The 19,471-nt window shown below is 38.1% G+C and overlaps 2 protein-coding genes across 3 annotated transcripts; one reads left to right on the forward strand and one right to left on the reverse strand.

Annotated features, from left to right (window-relative positions):
* The first annotated feature begins 686 nt into the window (after positions 1-686).
* ttll9 (tubulin tyrosine ligase-like family, member 9) lies at positions 687-9,793 on the forward strand. The gene is made up of 14 exons (XM_052092252.1): positions 687-741; positions 904-953; positions 4,486-4,578; positions 4,664-4,775; positions 4,924-5,109; positions 5,203-5,271; positions 5,429-5,519; positions 5,624-5,664; positions 6,835-6,922; positions 7,825-7,883; positions 7,970-8,166; positions 9,145-9,258; positions 9,352-9,473; positions 9,663-9,793. Exons 1-14 carry the CDS (start codon positions 727-729, stop codon positions 9,731-9,733), a joined length of 1,308 nt encoding a protein of 435 aa, XP_051948212.1. The 5' UTR covers positions 687-726; the 3' UTR covers positions 9,734-9,793.
* On the reverse strand, positions 9,502-18,740 carry fam217ba (family with sequence similarity 217 member Ba). Of its 2 annotated transcripts, XM_052092250.1 has the most exons (5): positions 18,522-18,740; positions 18,064-18,181; positions 17,875-17,983; positions 17,709-17,773; positions 9,502-13,826 (listed from the first exon to the last, which is right to left on the reverse strand). In XM_052092250.1, exons 2-5 carry the CDS (start codon positions 18,168-18,170, stop codon positions 12,467-12,469), a joined length of 1,641 nt encoding a protein of 546 aa, XP_051948210.1. In that variant the 5' UTR covers positions 18,171-18,181; positions 18,522-18,740; the 3' UTR covers positions 9,502-12,466. The 2 variants fall into 2 exon arrangements, with proteins under 2 accessions (XP_051948210.1, XP_051948209.1); XM_052092249.1 differs by having other exon boundaries at positions 18,064-18,740.
* Positions 18,741-19,471: the final 731 nt, after the last annotated feature.

Genomic DNA, 19,471 nt, shown 5'->3' on the forward strand with positions numbered 1-19,471 from the left:
AAAATTTGAATTAAACAGCAGGGCAGATCAACACCTAAGATTGATTTAGTGCAAAAAATAGGGTAAATAAGTTTATAATGTAGGCCGAAAATGAGCTTCCCCTCTTTGAAAGACCAGCAGCCGCCACTGCTGTATTGTGACTTAACAGAGGCAAGGGCAGGGTGAACTAGGGAGAGCTAAGTATTATTTTCTGAAAGCATATCTTTAGAACACAATGAAAGATCTTTAAAAACATTTATTTATAGGACATGTGAAGCTGCGTTGCTGTTGCTGTTGTGAACTGCATGAGTTGGTTTAATTGGTTTACAATGTCAGATGCGTGACACAGTGGGTAGTGCATAAAAAACAGGTGTTGTCAGATTCCATCAGATCAACGCATTTATGTGGGTCAAGTTTCACACTTGGGTGGACGTGAAGGTGCACGCGGATCCGTTCATTTAGATTATGCTGCCGCCTAGTGTATGTTATGAGGCCTACACAGGTGTCTGTTCTAACCTTGGCAAGCCCTCTTTTTCTTTTTTCTTTATCTTTTTTTAAGTAAAGACCAATGTTTCTGTTTATTGTTAATTCATCTGTCAATCAGTTAACAGGAAATGTAATCCCATCCTTGTTATTGTACTATAAATAATGCGACGAAGTGATTGGTCCGCTCCGTGGACGCTATGACAACACATAAACTCTAATCACACGCTTCTCGTGTTCCTGTGTTAACAGACAGTTTTTAAAATGTCAAAAAACAAGGTAAGATGGTTACTGTGATATCTAAAATAAACGTATGTGTTTTAAATTGAAATAAATGGTTGCCCGGTGATGACGTATGTTTTGAGCTAGCAAGACTTTTAAAGTTAGCTTTGCATCACAAATATGTGTGACGTTTTGCATTAACACACGTATTATATTCAGCAGACATCTGGACACAAGGTTGCCCACAGTTACCAAAGGAGAAAGGAGGGGTAATGCATGTCTCTCATCTCTTTCCATAATCTGTACATTATCCGTCTACATATGCATTTTTGTTTTCTTTTTCCACTTTGTGTGTGTGTGTGTGTGTGTGTGTGTGTGTGTGTGTGTGTGTGTGTGTGTGTGTGTGTGTGAGCGTGTATTTATCACTTTGTGGGGACCAAATGTCCCCATAAGGATAGTAAAACCCGAAAGTTTTGACCTTGTGGGGACATTTTATCGGTCCCCATGAGGAAAACAGCTTATAAATCATACTAAATTATGTTTTTTGAAAATGTAAAAATGCAGAAAGTTTTCTGTGAGGGTTAGGTTTAGGGGTAGGGTTAGGTTTAGGGGATAGAATATAAAGTTTGTACAGTATAAAAACCATTATGTCTATGGAAAGTCCCCATAAAACATGGAAACACTACGTGTGTGTGTGTGTGTGTGTGTGTGTGTGTGTGTGTTTACCTATATATCCAGGTACAAACTGCAGTTTTAACGTCTTAAAATTGATCATGGAAAAACAATGGTGTTATGTACTGTGCGAACCCAAATGTATGTGAACACTAAAGTTACACTTAAAATGTATGAATGTCATTGCATTATATATCAAAATATGAACAAAGTGGCATTGATTTTAGATACGATAACACATGCACAATTTCGATAATACTGTAGATAATCTGTTTACAATTAAGACAAAAGGATTAAGATACTTTATGGTTGTCAAACATTAGTGGGACCTTACGTAAGATTACTCACCTGTGTCACCTTGAGGGGAACTGACTTCATACATCCACAATGGCACTTTGTTTTATTTTTTTATTTATAATTTTTTATGCAATGGGGTTCATTCATTTTTAAGCATGGCTCAAAGGAATAGTTCACCCAAAAATTTAAATTCTCCCATCATTTACTCACCCTCATGCAAGCCCAGATGTATGATTTTTAAAGTATATTTCAGCTCTGTAGGTCCATACAATGCAACTGAATGGTGACCAAAACATTGATGGTTCAAAAAGCACATAAAGGCAGTATAAAAGTAATCCATAATACTCCAGTGGATTTCTTCTGAAGCGATACAATATATATTCTTCTAAAAACTTTGTTTATGTTCTGCACAAGAAAGAAAGTCATACACATATGGGATGGCATGAGGGTGAGTAAATGATGAGAGAATTTTCATTTTTGTCCGGTGTCCAAAATAAAATAAACTCCCATAAAAAAGTTGCATACTGTAATATTTCGTTGGACTGCCTTTAGCTTTGATTATGGCGTGCATTCATCGTGGCATTGTTTCGATAACCTCATATTTTTGACATATTTCGTCACAACATATTTCCATCCAGAGCTGCGTTCATTTTTTCTTGTATTGATGGCGGGAGAGTCGAACCACTCCGTAAAGTCTTCTCCAGCACATCCCAAAGACTTTTAATGGGGTTAAGGTCAGGACTCTGTGGAGGCCAATTCATGTGTGAAAATGATTCCTCATTCTCCCTGAACCACTCTTTCACAATTTGAGCCCGATGAATCTTGGCATTGTCATCCTGGAATATGACTGTGCCGTTAGGGAAGAAAAAAATCCCATTGATGGGATAACCTGGCCATTCAGTACATTCAGGTAGTCAGCTGGCATTTTATTGCCACATAATGTTGCTGAGCCTAGACCTGACCAATTGAAGCAACCCCAGATCATAACCCTGCCTTCAGAGGCTTGTACAGTGGGCACTATGCATGATGGGTGCATCGCTTCATGCACTTCCCTTATTAATCCTTTAAATTCTCGTTGCATTGTGTGTGGAAATTCTCTTAATTTCACTATTAAACGTAGCCGTGAATTCTACTGTCAATTTTTTACGATGTGACTTCACCAAGCATTTTAGTGATTTCCGACAACATTTCTTCAGCGAAGCTGATGGTTCACCACTATCCTTCCAGGTTTTATTAATGCATTGGACAGTTCTTAACCCAATTCCTGTGATTTCAGCAATCTCCTTAGTTGTTTTCTTTGCTTGATGCAGGCCAATAATTTGGCCCTTCTGAAACACAGAAACATATTTTCCATGACCATGGGATACGTCTTCCAACATGGTTGTTTAAGAAATGAGAAGCTACACACTGCATCAGTTAGGGTTAAAATAATTGTTGCCAGCTAAAACATCCATCCATCCATCCATCTTCAACCGCTTATCCGAAGTCGGGTCACGGGGGCAGCTGCTCCAGCAGGGGGCCCCAAACTTCCCCATCCCGAGCCACATTAACCAGCTCTGACTGGGGGACCCCGAGGCGTTCCCAGGCCAGTGTGGAGATGTAATCTCTCCACCTAGTCCTGGGTCTTCCCAGAGGCCTCCTCCCAGCTGGACGTGCCTGAAACACCTCCCTAGGGAGGCGGCCAGGGGGCATCCTTACCAGATGCCCAAACCACCTCAACTGGCTCCTTTCGACGCAAAGGAGCAGCGGCTCTACTCCGAGCTCCTCACGGATGACTGAGCTCCTCACCTATCTCTAAGGGAGAAGCCCGCCACCCTTCTGAGGAAGCCCATTTCGGCCGCTTGTACTCGCGACCTAGTTCTTTCGGTCATGACCCAACCTTCATGACCATAAGTGAGGGTAGGAACAAAAATTGACCGGTAGATCGAGAGCTTTGCCTTTCGGCTCAGCTCTCTTTTCGTGACAACGGTGCAATAGAGCGAGTGCAGTACCGCCCCCGCTGCCTCGATTCTCTGGCCAACCTCCCGCTCCATTGTCCCCTCACTCGTGAACAAGACCCCGAGGTACTTGAACTCCTTCACTTGGGGCAAAACCTCATTCCCTACCTGGAGTACGCACTCCATCGGTTTCCTGCTGAGAACCATGGCCTCAGATTTAGAGGTGCTAATCCTCATCCCAGCTGCTTCACACTCGACTGCCAAGCGATCCAGTGAGAGCTGAAGGTCACGGACCGATGATGACATGAAGACAACATCATCTGCAAAAAGCAGAGATAAGATCCCCAGCCCACCGAACCGCACACCTTCCCCACCCCGACTACGCCTCGATATCCTGTCCATGAATATCACAAACAGGATTGGTGACAAAGCGCAGCATTGGCGGAGACCAACCCCCACATGGAATGAACTCGACTTCGTGCCGAGGACCCGGACACAGCTCTCGCTTTGGACGTACAGGGATTGGATCGCCCTAAGAAGGGACCCCCCCACCCCGTACTCCCGCAGCACCTCCCACAGTCTCTCCGGGGGACCCGGTCATACGCCTTCTCCAGATCCACAAAACACATGTAGACCGGATGGGCATACTCCCAGGCCCCCTCCAGGATCCTTGCGAGAGTAAAGATCTGGTCCGTCGTTCCACGGCCAGCTAAAACAACACTGCAATAATCATCCAGTCATAGGCTCTTAAATATCTGCTTATTTAAATCCAAATGGTGATTTTTTTTTTTTTTTATTAAATTCTTTTGGCCAGGCATTGTACCATTTGGGGCTACTGTACTTCTGTCTGTATGTAAGGAACTTAGAAATTCAGTATGGTTCATTTTCATCTCAGGGAGGGAAGAAGTTGTATTCGGTACAAATGTGGCCTAACCAACACCATACAAGACGTCCTTAGCCAGAGACCAGGCTGGGCAGAGATAAAAGAGTAAGTGCTGTATTCTTCCTGTATCTGTTTACATATCCTGTGTGTCACCCTTGATTAATACATCTGTTTTTTTCCTTTAATCCAGTGATGGTGAATGGGACTTTAACTGGTGTGATGTTGGGTGGCTGAGAGAGAACTTTGACCACTCATACATGGAGGAGCATGTGAGAATATGTCACTTCCGCAACCACTATGAGGTCAGTATAATAATATCAAGGACTGATCTGTGCAAGTAATGTAGGACAGTGACTGAAATGCAGAAAAATTAACTAAAGTGATCCTAATTAGTTTTTATTATTTAAGATATATTGTAGATAAAGTTGTTGTTGTGCTGTATATTTTTAGCTAACCCGTAAGAACCTGATGGTGAAGAATTTGAAGAGGTATCGGAAAACTTTAGAGCGGGAGTCAGGTCGTTTCGAGGCAGCCAAATGTGACTTTTTTCCACGTACATTCGAGCTGCCCAGTGAGTATCACCTCTTCGTGGAAGAGTTCAAAAGAAGCCCAGGCAGCACTTGGATCATGAAGCCGGTGAGTGTCTGGACAAATCTAAGAATTATTTCAACACATATAGAATCAGGTCATTATCATGACATCCATTGTAACAATACCCTCCAAAAACAGGTGGCACGATCACAGGGGAAAGGCATTTTTCTCTTTCGAAAACTCAAAGATATTATCGATTGGAGAAAGGTAATACAAATTTGTCACGTTGAATCTTGAAGCTCTTTAGAGTCTTTTGCATTTGTTCTATAAACACAGAGTGGTGGTCTGAATCTACTATTGTACAACACAAAAAAGTAAGATAGTTTGTGTTGTAACTAAGACACATGCTAATACTGTTGTTTAGGATGGGACCCGCTCTGAAGAACAAAAAGATGAGGCTCAAGTTGAGAGCTATGTTGCTCAGCGTTACATTGAGAATCCCTACCTCATTGCTGGTACACCCAATAATTTTAGCTCTGGTGCTTTTCTTTTTTATTTGATTTAGCCCAACCATTATGATCACTGCTTAATATAGAATATGCTTTACCTCTGTCACCAGGAAGAAAATTTGACCTGAGAGTTTATGTTCTTGTAACATCAGTAAGTAAACTATTTTGTATATGCTCCTGAGTGCTTTTAAAGACCCCCTGATATACACCTGGTATTAAGATGCACCTCGGTTGAACTGATCACATGTGGTCAGATGAGACCACACCTGGTAACTCAAATGCATCTCCTGTAACCACGTTTGTTCGGATTTGGAGGGAAGGGTCTCTGATTTCATGATGGCATACTGTACATCAATCACTATGTCACTGTGCTACTGCAATATGCAGCAAAAAAAGTCATAAAAGACAAAGAAAGCAAGAATAAAACTGGTCTGCGGTTTCTCCCAGTTGCAGTTGAAATGTAATCTAAGCACCAATGCAACAATTCAAGCAGCATTAACCATTGATTTAGTGGAGTAGCTGTATAAGCTGAGCTTCAAATGTGTGTGCTTGTCATCTGTGTCTCTGCATGTTGATATCAGACACACTGAATATGTTCTGTGACGTTCTCTTGCTTGTGTTTGTATTCGCTTTTTCAAATTTTCCAGTTGGACGGTTATTTGTTTTTTGCGTTATTGTTTTATCACAGCGTTTGATTGACAGATTAAAGATGGGGCTTCCCTGCTGTCTGGAATGCACTCAGGGCATATTAGCGTTTACACCATAAATGCGATGTGGTCACATGTGTTTTTGGCTACCTCCATTTTTTGTGATCTGATCACAAAACGTTTAGACCCCATTTTCACCTTTATTTAAAGCTGGCCACTCATAATCGGATCACCCTAAACGCATCTTAATACCAAGTGGGAATGGGGTCAAAGATATAATTTGCTCAAATATGAAGAGTGTTGTTGAAAAATACATTCTTTTTCTTTTTCTATGGCACACAGAAACAAATATTAAGCAAGCTGCTCTGTTCCATACAACAAAGGTGAATAATAACTGAGGCTCCACAGAGGACAAAAAATTACCATAAAAGGAGCCCATTCAACTTGTGCACTTAAAGTCTTTGAAGCCATACGATAGTGGTTATGAAGAGAAACAAACAGAAAAATAAATGGTTATTGTGTTCTGCAGGAAAAGAAAAATCAAATGTGTTTTGAAAGACATCACAGTTTGTAAATCAAGGCAGAATTTTTAAAAGGATGTGTGAATGCAGATCAGTGTTAAAACACATTTAAAACGGTATAGACAACAAAAGTTGAACTCGTTGTTTTTGCAGTTTATTCCTTTGAAGGCCTGGCTGTATCGTGATGGTTTTGCTCGATTTTCCAACACCAGGTTTTCCCTCAGTAGCATCGACGATCAGTGTATCCTTTGCATATATTTCTGGATAACACATACATACTCACTATTTCTAATCATACTCTACACTGAAAACCCTAATGATCAAAATATTTAATTGTTTTGAGAAAGGAAAATGTTCATACAAATTACATAAAATAAATGAATCTTGATGAGTATTTAGATTTTCTCTTTCATTCAAGTTCATGAAACTGACACATTTTAAGTAGCCTGAATTGTTTTTAGTTTAATGATCATGTCTCTTTAAATTTACAGGAACTTAAATGTAACTGAAACTGGGCAGTTTCTTTTGATTTCTATTTCCCAGCATTCTTTGGTATTAGTGTCATACTCGACAGGAAAAGTAAATGTTGAAATTAAGTGTCATATAATGTGTCTTTGTGCAAGATGAATGTAAAGGGTGATACTTGTTAGTGTTTAATGTTTTGTTGTTGAGGTTATGTTATGGTGAATAGTGGAGCTTGAGCTTAGGTTGAGAACAGGAACAATTTAAGATGAATCTACAGTTTGTTGCTTTACTTGTTGAGAAACTGCTATGCTAACAAAAGCATTGTATTTCTGATTAGCATACATTTAGCATGCTGGCATTCACTGTACTAGCTAGATAGGTTTCCTCTACTTGAAGTATTTAAATTGAGATTATGTAGTCATTTACATTTTAAGTTCAGCAAGAGTTCAATTTAAAGTTAACTATATATTTCAAGTTAAGAGCAATTTGCATTCATGTGTATTGAAAATCGAAAACTAAAAGTTCTATTAACTTAAACTTCGGGGTGTATTACCTTTTAAAAATTTTATCACGGATTGCCTAAATATTTTTTTGTTCTGCTATCTTATTTGGGTTTACAGTGCATGGTACAAGACAAAAAAATGGAAATTGCTTGTTTCCCCTTTAACCTGTACACAGATGTTCATCTCACTAATGTTGCAGTGCAAAAAACAGCCCCTGATTATGATCCTGAGAAGGTATGTGGGAAGTAACTTACCATAATATTATATACATTAAAACATGTTTTATTTAAAAGCAGTTATCTCTCTTCTTTGTCTCCTAGGGTTGTAAATGGCAGATGCAACAGCTACGGCGGTACCTGACTGCTAAACATGGTGTAGAGAGAGTGCAGACTCTGTTTAATGAAATTGACAACATATTTATTCGCAGCCTGCTTAGTGTTCAGAAGACCATCATTAATGATAAACACTGTTTTGAGTTGTACGGATATGACATACTACTGGACCAGGATTTAAAGCCGTGAGCAAACTCGGTTTTTGATCTAATAGTTTATGGGGGTCACATGAGGGAATACGAAACAGGTGAGAACAATCAGGAACAGATGGCAGTGGGTGGTGGGGGTGGGTGGGGGGTGGAGCAGTGCATGCTGGGTAACGTAGTCCAGGGAAAACACTTCAAAATAAGAGTCCTAAGAAACACAATGGAGACAGACTGTGTCAAGCAGGAAGAGGTCATTCGGTGCATTCCGTCTATGGTAAAAATTCAAAATTGCCAAAAGTGGAGATATGTGTTTTTCATCGGACAGTGATGATATACAAATTTAATGAAGACAAAAAATTAGAAAAAGTAGAAATTAACATTAATGAAGATGTGTGGATCAATGTAAAATTATTGTTAATTTTAAGTTCATGTTGACTATGTTGTTGATGTAAATGAATACAACCTTTTTGCAAAGTGTTACCGATAAAAGTTATGTATGCCAAATGTTTAAGCAGGCATGGTTCTGGAATTATTTTTCATTAAAAAAAAGTTTTTTTATAGGAATTTGAAGAATTCTTCATTAAAGTGTTTTAGGACAAATTACTCCTATATGAATCAAAACAGTTAATGGACGTAAAAATGTGTTTATGGATCATACTTAACATTGAATAAGCAAGTCATCCCATTAGAAAAGGTGTAACCAAATAAAAAATGTCACAATATTATTAAACTATATGTCATTGATTCTAGAGAGAAATACAATTTATTTTACAATTAAAATACTGTATATAAAAAATATATAACTTGATTGAGTATGGAGAACCCACTTAATTACATTGTCAATTCTTTGCCCCCCACCACACCTCCCAAAACTTTTTTACATTTTAGCTGAGGAACCTTACTGTTGTGATTTGCTGTTTGTATAAATTCCATGTTAATTTATCAGTTGGGTTGAAATAGATTATATTAACGAAACAGCCTTGACATCACTTAAAATATCCATTTGTTGTCATCCAGGTGGCTTATTGAGGTGAACGCTTCTCCCTCCCTCACAGCCAGCAGTCAGGAGGACTATGATATGAAATACAGACTGCTGGAGGACACCCTGCACGTTGTTGACATGGAGGGCCGGTATGATTTGACGAAATGATATAAAATTACACACAAGAGAATGGATGCCTCTGTATGTTGGCACTGTTGTCAAAAACACTTTATTGCACTTAGTCTGACAGGCAAGGAGAAGCGGATTGGAGGATTTGACCTAATGTGGAACGATGGCCCAGTCTACACAGATGTCGGCCTAGAAGCTCTGGGTAGTTCCTGCCTCATAGCAAATACACACCTTGGTTAGTGTCAGATTTTTTTATTTACTTTTTGTGGTACAAAGCAAAGAACAGTGCTATTTGGCACATTTGGATAGCAACCATTTCAATAAAAACTATAATCATAAACAGATCTGTGCATAATATAGATTGTTGCAGCATTTACATTTATCTTCTTTTATAAGTAAAAATGTTGTTTGTTTATTTACGCAGGCTGTGTGAATGACAGACAGAAACAACTTCAACAGCTTCTAAAGCCTTTCCTAGGGCAGAAGAGAACATGACAACATGAAAATGACATTAAAGCAATGTGACAATGTGTTGTATGAGAATCACACAAAACCCCTCATTAGCTATAACACACAGCATGAGGATTCAGATGAGGGTAAATATCAGAATTTAAATACACAGTAACCTATATGTGGCAGGAACTACTTTGTTACGTTATCTTTTCTTGTATTTACTCATCGTTTTACAACGAGATACCAGTTTAATGAAAAAAGAATTATGACAAAAAAGTAAATAACAGTAGCAGGAGCCTCTGATAATGTAATGAAAACTGTTTATTTTGTATCTCATAAAAATAGCAGAATTCAACAACCAAACAACCAAAAAAAAAAAACTTCCCCGCTAAATTAAAGCATAATCAGATAAAGATGAAACATTTTTTTCATGATTTTTCCCTAATAAAGGAACTTTGCAGTACACAAAATCCAAAATGGAATGATGCTACAAACATCAAATGGAAATGTAGTACCATCCAACTTTCTGTCATATTCTATGTATTATGTATAAAACTACAAAACTAATACCATCATTGTTGTAAAAGCAAAGAAACATGCTACGTATATTTAGAGACATGATGGTCAATGTAAGTACTTAAAAGCTTCTCTGAAAATAAGTATACCAACATCAATCTTGACAAAAATACCTTATAAAGTTTATAGTTCAGGTCCATCTCCAATTCAAACTGCATCACAAAAAATAATGTAATGTGACCTTAAGCAATCCAAACATTACAATTCCACCACATCCAACTCATGACAGACATTAAACGTTCAAAAATGTTAAAAGATAAATAATATATTACACAAAGCATTATATTCTTATTTAAACATAATCTAACTTAATAAGGACAAACCATTGTAATAAATAGATAATAAATAATTTCATAAATAACAAGAAAATAAGTCCATGTAAATAGCACATTACAAAAATACACGTAGCCATTACAAAACATTCATTATTCATCTGAAAAATATACATTCTTTGACCTAGTGCTTACTAGTCAAAACCTGACATTCATACCTCCATCAAATCAGAGATATGTTCATGCAGACTGGATTCAAATACATATTAAGCTTACTTTTATAGACGATTTGTGCGTACCTTGATAAAAGATAACCTGCTTGAATGTACTTAAGACAAAATAAATACTGTGGCCCCAAAATATATTTGGACATTTAAGTCATAGTACAAATGTATTAATTTAATTGCATTAGATAACAAAATATCAAACTAAGTGGCATCTAGAAAGAAATTATACTAGACCTTTTCTCAAAACTAACTTTACATTTCCAGCTGTTTCTTTAATTCATTTTAACCAACTGGTCTTCCCTAAAAGCCAGTAAAGTTTTACTTTTATTTTGAAATATTAGTTTAGCAGTTCTTGTCTTATCTCTGTTCCTGGTATCCCTCCCTGATTGTTCCCCTGATGTGTCTCCAACCTTGTTAGTTTCTTGTTTAAATATACTGCCCTCATGTTCTCTCTATCTTTGTCGTTCGCTCCTTTTTAGACTGTAGTGGTGGTTTATGTTGGTTTCCTGTATCTCTTGTTTTATATGAGTGCTTTTATTAAAGATCCCACATCTCCACGTCTCCAGTCTGCCATCATTACAGTCTCAAGATGATTTTTAGAGGATATATGAAGTCAGTTCCCCTCATGTTTACACAGGTGTCCTACAAATACTTGAGTCTTAGGGTTAGGGTTAAGTATAGGGTAATAATTAATAATAGTATATTCAGTGTTTTTAAAAACTAACTTTTTGTGTGTGAAATGTTTTGTTTTAAAAGTGTTCTTGAGCTACTGATCTTTAAAATAAATGCCAAATTTGGTTTGATATCTTGTTATTTAATGTGATGACAGTAGTACATTTAAAATATGGCATAAGTGTCCAAGTACTTTTTGGGGCCACTGTATATCTTATTGAAAAAATGCACTTCGAAAAAAAGACAATGACCATTTCTAAAGTGAAGAACCTATTTTTAGCATTGAGTATATGATCTTGAGGCAATTTAGGTGCTGTAAGTGATTTTAGCCATTCTGAAACTTCCACCAGACTTAAACCCAAAGTATGCTTCGCTCAGACATGAACGCTGAGCGTCCAAATACAGGATGGCAATACAGGCAACAATTACATTTTGAGCCGTTGCTATCACGAAGAAGTGCTAGATTAAGAATATGTCATTCTAAACATCAGGAGATGAAGGTAAAAACAACAACAGTGGATGTGCAAGCCAAGAGAGCATGTGTGAGGAGGTCTGGAGATACCTACATATTTATAACTCAAGCCTGAAGGAATATAAAGACATCTTTATGGGTCTAAAGTCCTGAAGAGAAAGTCCGGTGTCCCATAGCAGTTGTAGCACGCATGAGCCAACCGCCTGTGTATGTGCGCACAGTTATATGGAGTATATATTAACAGGCTTCCATTCGACTGTATGCAGATTATGAGTGTTTATGTCAAACTGAATGTATCCCCATGACTTTAGATGTTGAATTTGCCATGCTTCACAGGCAGAAAGTCTTTAGATTGGCTGAACAAACAATGTGACTAAGCACCATGGACATCCTTATTTGCAGCTGTTTACAGAGATGGATCTGATATTTCATGGCACCTATTTTAATTATATCTGACAGGTAGGTAATAAGGATGTTGTCTTCATGTCATTTAATTAAAAAAAAATCACTTACAGCACCTTTAAACTAAAGAAGCGTTAAAGTTACAAAGCACTAACTACTTGGCGTACTGAGCGTTTTTAAATTTGCCAGTAGTCTTGGTAGCTTTAGCATCACAGCTATCAGTGACAGTTCTTTTAGCGCCCGATCTTAATCGTACCTCACCTTTTTCGTCTTTCTGCCCATCTTTATCCCCTCTTTTCCCCAGACCACCACCATCGCGCTTAATTGCAGCAGGAACCCGCCTATCAGCACCCCCATATTTAATTCCCACAGGTGGACCTTTCAGTCTCTCTACCTCATTTGACCTCCCAATCTTTCCTTTCCTGACTAAAGCATGGGATTTATTGTTTGCATTAAGTTCTTGTGAGGCTCTACGCACATTTCCTGCTGCCTGCATATGCCTCTGGTCAACTCTTGCTCCCTGAGGACTCACTGGGTGTTGGGTTTTTAGGGATATGGGGCGGTTATCTGAGGTGGAGACCCGGCTTTCGCTGCTGCTCCTCTTTTGGGTGTATGCTGGTGGGGCTTTGCGCTCTAGCAAGGGGCTGAGACGGGAGTGGCGCTGGTAGGCGTATGAAGAGCAGCTGCCATTGCAGAGTGGGTAGCGAAAATGGCAGTGAGTGCAGACAGGGCGAGAAAGTTGAGTGGAAGATGGACTGCTCATGGAGGAGAATGGGGAAAGAGGGAAGGCCCGCTGACCCTGAAGAAGGCTTTTGGGGGAGCTGAGGCGTGTCGGGGGAGCAGTGTGAGGCCTAGTGTGGTTGCTGTTTGCTGTGGCACTGGGGGCGTGACCTCGGATGATGGGTGTAGTGTGCCGCCCGCTTTCAACCTGGATAGTTTGTATCTGGTGCCACTCTAACTGTAGGAGGCGCTCTAAATACTTTTCAAGCTGGCCTACAGGTTTAGGCCTGGGAGCCCTTTTACCCTCGGTATTTAAGAAGATAGCGAGCTGCCTCAGACTCCACGTATTGAATGGGGGTGGAAGGAAGTCTGGGTAGCTGTAGCTGACATCTTCATTTTCCACCATCATGGGTCCAGGAAAGTAGGGATGCAGGTCCATTGAGTTGATCACCTCTGCTCGGAGGTTGAGCTGAGGAGGAGTGCAGGGGGAAGGCAGCACAGGGAGCCTCTCGGAGTCAGACAGGTCACTGGCACTGTCTGTATCATCCTCCTTGTGTTCCAGAAGGTGGAATGACTCCAGGTCAGGAACTTGTTTTGGCAGGGAGATCTGATGCAGCACTGGCTGAGGAGCCAATGGCAGTGATAGAGCTCGTCGGCTCTTTTCCAAGGCTGCATTGCTCTGTACCATCTCAGTACAACTCTGAGACAGAAGCTGAATCTTTGGCCTGTCCTGGCCATGCTCTGGACATGAGAGTTTGGGATGTGGAGGCCTCAAGTCAGCTTGGCCCTGTGTGCTATAACAATAGTTCAAGTATTATTTGTTATCCATAAAATGTGAGATGGTGATATTTTAATCAATATACTTATTACACAACACTGTTGAATTCTTATTCTAATTGGTCAATCATGGCATTCTGTGGTCAAATAGTTTTGGCAACACCATGATGATTCTGATTGCCTCTAGACTGTTTTCTGGTTCTAGTCTCTATAAGAAGTAGGCCTGTCACAATTATTAAATAATCATCTGATCGTGATTAATCTAACATATTTATTATTTAAGATGTGCACTTCAAATTCCAATCACATTTTACTATCAAAATTAAGGAATTGCAAGCGATTCATATAAATGGCGCATTTTTTAAAATGTACCAGTGTTTTTCCATTATGTGATTACAAAATAACTCCAACCATCTCACTGACCCACACTCAGAGCAGCTTCTAAAGACCACGTAAAGATGAACTGCTTTTCAGGCACTCTGATGGATGCGCTGTCTGCTGAGGTTTTCACCAAACTCCCACAAAATATAAGCGAGGATGATCAGTAAAAGCTCTCTGGGTTCAACTGAATGTAACATTTGCATAATGGCAAATGTTCTTTCTTGGTAACTGCAGGTTAATACACGCAGTATTAATGACACACAGGAGGACATGCCTGCTTATTTTCTGTGGGAATGATAGAATGAAAAAACGTATTGTCAAATACACACAAAATCTCAAAGGTCTTCCTTCATACAAAATAAGGGCTCATGGGTTTAATCGGAGAGTCTCTGAATGACATGTGAAAGTGAACAATTTAGATCAGAAATATTTTGCTAATACATAATATAAATAATACAATATTAAAGCAATATCACATGAGCAAGAGTGCTGTATGGACCTAATTTAGAATGGCTGTGATGTGCCCGCAGGCCAAGTGCAGCAGGTAATCACTGACTTGCTGATAAAGGGGCATACAGCAACATTGCAAGTGTGATATTGCTTTAATACAACAGTTCAATGAACAACTAAATAAATAAATGAGAAAAACAAAGGACTGTCACACAAAAAAAGAAAAACACACTTGTGCTTGGAACTACGTGCTTACACCAGGGATCAGGATCTGTCATTACAGCTAGTTTGAAAGATGCACCCAAGCCTCCGTTACTAATTCAAAAAACCTCACTTTAGAAGTAGTAAGGATTGCTTGGGCTGTGTCTAACAAATTATTGGAGAAACAAGGATGTGTTTTTAAGAAAGAGAGAGCTATTAAGAGTGTGCGATTACCTGCGTCTTTCATGACTCCCAACAGTAAAGCTGTAGCGGTTTAACTCTATTCTTCAGCTGCTAAAGTTATTGGAATTTTTATTAAATACATCTAATTTTCTCTGAGTAAAAATATGTCCACCATATCGATTGTTTACATAATCTCCGAATGCGTAAAATCAGGTACAAGTAGTGATTATGTCATCTGTTGTGTTTCTCAGCTCTAATGCAAAAGCTGTTAGTTTAACTGTATTTTCAAGCTGTAGTCTGGTAGTAATTCCAGCGATCATGGGGTGAGAGACGATGCAGATTACTTCAAAAGAAACCGCTTGCTTACTGGCAGCCGACTCAAATGAAGGTCAGCTGAACTGGCTCATAACACATCAAAATGGTATTTTGTCACCACCTACTGGCTAAAATCTTTAATCTCACAGGGATAAATAAAAAGTATAATAAAATCTTTTTATTAGCCTCTTTTAACACATCTTCACTGCTATTAAGCCGCCTTTTCACTGTCTCCAACATTCACATACTGTCGTATTTCTCTCCCTAGTGGCAGTCATGATGAACTGTCAAACTGCTCGCAACAGATTTTATTCAATGAAGGAGAAGCTACCAACGGTTTACCTCAGTGTGACAACACTGTGGGTTATTTTGTTGAGCAGATGGTTGAATTTTACTGAAATTTGTGATTAATATTCATTCAGTATTTTTTATTATGAATACTTTTTTATAGTTATTATTTGATAAATAACAGCAGCAACAACAACCATAATTCAGCAAATACAGGAAGCAGAAATTCATAGATTTGATTTTAAATATGTAGGTTGTGCGTGTGCAAAAATAAATGACACGTACACATTTAATCACATTTACTTTTACCTACAAAATCTTTATGTGATCTATTTGCAATGTAAACATCCGGTCTGATATTCGAATACGGTCTTTCAACACAAATTGAAATATTTCAACACAGCTGAAGCTCAAATCGGATCTGAAAATGTCACATCCAGAGATGGTCGTAAACCCATGAAATTAATGACATCCGATCTATCTATTTGTCGGATGCAGTGAAAAGGCAGCTTTACGCTTTAGTTTAGAATGCAACGATGACAAGCGGAGTGATACAAACAGTAAAGTGTCTGATTGCTGCTGTTCTAAGCTATCAGAACTCTTGGAACATCTCTTGTCCAATCTGATTCGAGGACCAAAACTAACTGTTGTATAACATATTATATAATATAACAGCTATTCAGGTTGGATGGGTTCCAAATACCCCAATGTAAATGTTCAATGGACCAAGACTAAAGCTAACCACAACGAGAGACATATTTTAAGTATTTGGAAATATTCTGGTTTTAAAATATAATTTTTCTTGTTAAATCCATAAAGGAAATCATGTATCCTCATTTTATTTTATGATTCCAAGTTCAATATGTATAAATTTTTCTTAATGGGTATGAAGCACACATACACCTAAAGAAGTATGACAATTTGTCTGACAATGAATCATCATAATCATGAAAGTGCTAAAACAGACAATTAACTGACATAATTGAACTTATTTGTCTGATAATTAATCATCAGCCAAATTTTATAACTGTGACAACCCTAACAAGAAGCAATGTAAAACTACAAGCGATCTAAACTGAGAAAAACAACTTTCAGTGTAAAAATAAGTCTAGCTTCAACTTGTAGTTACTGGCTTTCAAAACAACTTGAAGTAGATAATGATAGCAATGTACTGTAACTCATCCACCCACAAGATGATCAATGCTAGTCTGTAAAGTATCGGTTCTATGGAGACACATGTTTTTTATTTGACAATTTTAACAACTTGAATATGCTGAACATTACATTATCTGCTAAAAACATACACTACTGTACAAAAGTTTGGGGTCACTTGACTGAAATGTTTCTCATGATTTTAAAAATCTTATGATCTGAAGGCGTATGCTTAAATGTTTGAAATTAGTTTTGTAGACAAAAATATAATTGTGCCACCATATTAATTTATACTCAAATTTAATTTTAAAAAAAGCATCCCAGGGTGATTCCTCAAGAAGCTGGTTGAGAAAATGTTCTAGGCAAATGGTGACTACTTTGAAGATGCTAAAATATAACACAGTTTTGATTTATTTTGGATTTTGTTTGGTCACAACATATTTCCCATAGTTCCATTTACGTTATTCCATAGTTGTGATGACTTTACTATTATTATAAAATGTGGACAAAATTAAGAATGAGTAAGTGACCTTGAACAGTAGTGTATTTTGATGCAAAAACAAAAACAGGCTTGCGTTATGAATTGTGGAAAATTTCCATGTTCAGGAAAAAGATAGACAATTGACCATTGTCCCAGAAAACTGATTTCCTAGCTAGTTTAATGTCTCTTGCATCACTCTGTGGTGTCTTTCTTTTCTCAAATCAATATTTCATGCCCATTTATTTCTTTATTTGGCAAGTAGCCATGTAATAAGTGGGATAATGAAAGTGTCAGCTGGTCATTATAGTAAAATAAACCCTTCAGGTTGAAAAAAGACCCAATACAATAACCCTGTCATGGTTTGTTTTCTGATAATGACTAGATGACTTCATTATCCTTTACATATTAAATAACATATGTTAAAAACATACTAAAAAACAACACTCACCCACGCAGCTTGCAAGTTCCAGCAGTCGGACTCTTCGCTTTCTTTGGTTTGATTCCATTTTTGCCCTTTTTAAAGTAATAAAAAACCTTTTTAAATAGCTGCCAACAAAATAAATTCTGATGCGTCCTAACTTTGTAAAAAATGATTATGTGGCATGAGAACTTACATTGTCAGCTGTGGGCTGGGGATCCTTTTCTTGGCCTGGATGCAAGGTCACTGTTTTCTTAAGAGGTTTCTTATTCAGGTTCACGTGTCCGACTCTCTTATTATTATTGCTGCAAATAAAGCACAGTTTCTCAGTGGAATATACTCATAATTGCATGTGTTTTTCATAAATTGCTGCATTCAAACATACCTGGCAACAATCCCAGTATTTTCTGCCTTTTTCACTCTAACCTTCTCCTTGCCAGGCACCCTCTTCAGTGTCGCAGATGCAATTTGCTCCTGCAGGATGGGTCCCATTTCGATAAACACTACAAAGTGTTAAAAGCGCAGTTACAAAGCTCTCAGCTGTTCCCAAAAATGTCCCATTCGCGTGCGCGCAGACGTACCGCGCGACTGAAGAGCACCATTGCAGAAATACAGTAAAATAACAGCGTCACATTTATATATTTCCAGTTTGTAAGTACTCAGTTTTCAAAACATGGAGCACAGTGGAAGCGTTTCCAATACATTAAACAGCGCCGAACAACCTTATTCTAAATGGTGTGCTCAAAATAGATAATAATCTTCTTTACATAGTTATGAAATCCACAACGATTTGATATCGCTGTTACTATGCATCACTACAGCAGCTCGTTCAGTCTTGTTTACCTGCTGCTTTGTATGTTCAAGTAGCGCTGTCGTTGTGAGCCTCCATTTGGCATGATGGGAATTGAAGTTTAACATGAAACGAACGCATTAAGCGAGCTTCTTTTGCCGGAGTCCATGACGATCGTTCTTAAAACATGTCAAAAACCAAGATATGCGCAAGTCTGTACGGTACGACTGCTGTTACGATTATGTGACTGTTCGTTAAAAACGCTGTTTGATTTAAATGACCAACAGCATTTCCCTAAAATAGCAAAAACAGTGGACACGCCCCCTATGTTTGACGTCAGAATCTCCTGCAAGCTTTGCGCAGTTTGCATGGAGTGTATACCATAAACAATGACTCCAACTGTCTAGGAAGGAGTCTCGATGTTGAGTAAATCCTGTAATAATAAGTTTATTCGGCAATTATTACATTCCCGAACTTCAATTTCTCCAATAGGACATTATTTTGGACTTCTCTTATTAATAATATACAATGTAAGTATTGTATATCTAATAAAAATCAAAGTTCATTTTAAAATAATGCACAAAATCTACACATGTAATGCACTCTATCCAAGTACTGTGATGTGCGTGATACATGCACCTTTTGTAAAAGTGAGAGTGAAAGTCTCAGTCACCTGTTTTTCTGTGTAAGATATATATATATATATATTCTTTTTTTTTTAGTGAATTGAGTAATTACTGTTTTTCTAAAGTAAAATTAAGCTTTCATTTTAAAGATATAATTAGCTACTGTTTACGTACTGTTAATTTTCTTATTCTTGTAGCTAAATATTACATTCATAAGCAAAAAATCCTCAGAAAATGACCTATTCCATAGGATCATCTTTTGGCAACAATGGACAATTTGCCGCAAGTTTACCGCAAAGCTTATCTGCATAAAAATGATCGGTGGCGAATTTGCTGCAATTTTGCCATGGACTTTGGATTTTTGTAAGGGTCAAGTT

This window comes from Xyrauchen texanus, chromosome 25 (assembly GCF_025860055.1).
Source record: "Xyrauchen texanus isolate HMW12.3.18 chromosome 25, RBS_HiC_50CHRs, whole genome shotgun sequence".
NCBI classification, from domain to species: Eukaryota; Metazoa; Chordata; class Actinopteri; order Cypriniformes; family Catostomidae; genus Xyrauchen; species Xyrauchen texanus.

What these genes read in the sequence shown, in the direction of transcription:
- ttll9 (XM_052092252.1), top strand. An exon ending in TACCAAAGGAGAAAGGAGGG is followed by an intron (nt 954 to 4,485) that starts GTAATGCATGTC and finishes TTTTCATCTCAG; the next exon opens with GGAGGGAAGAAGTTGTATTC. An exon ending in GAATCCCTACCTCATTGCTG is followed by an intron (nt 5,520 to 5,623) that starts GTACACCCAATA and finishes CTCTGTCACCAG; the next exon opens with GAAGAAAATTTGACCTGAGA.
- fam217ba (XM_052092250.1), bottom strand. Translation starts at nt 18,170, where the DNA reads ATGGGACCCATCCTGCAGGAGCAAATTGCATCTGCGACACTGAAGAGG. An exon ending in CCCAGCCCACAGCTGACAAT is followed by an intron (nt 17,774 to 17,874) that starts GTAAGTTCTCAT and finishes TACTTTAAAAAG; the next exon opens with GGCAAAAATGGAATCAAACC. An exon ending in GGAACTTGCAAGCTGCGTGG is followed by an intron (nt 13,827 to 17,708) that starts GTGAGTGTTGTT and finishes CTATTGTTATAG; the next exon opens with CACACAGGGCCAAGCTGACT.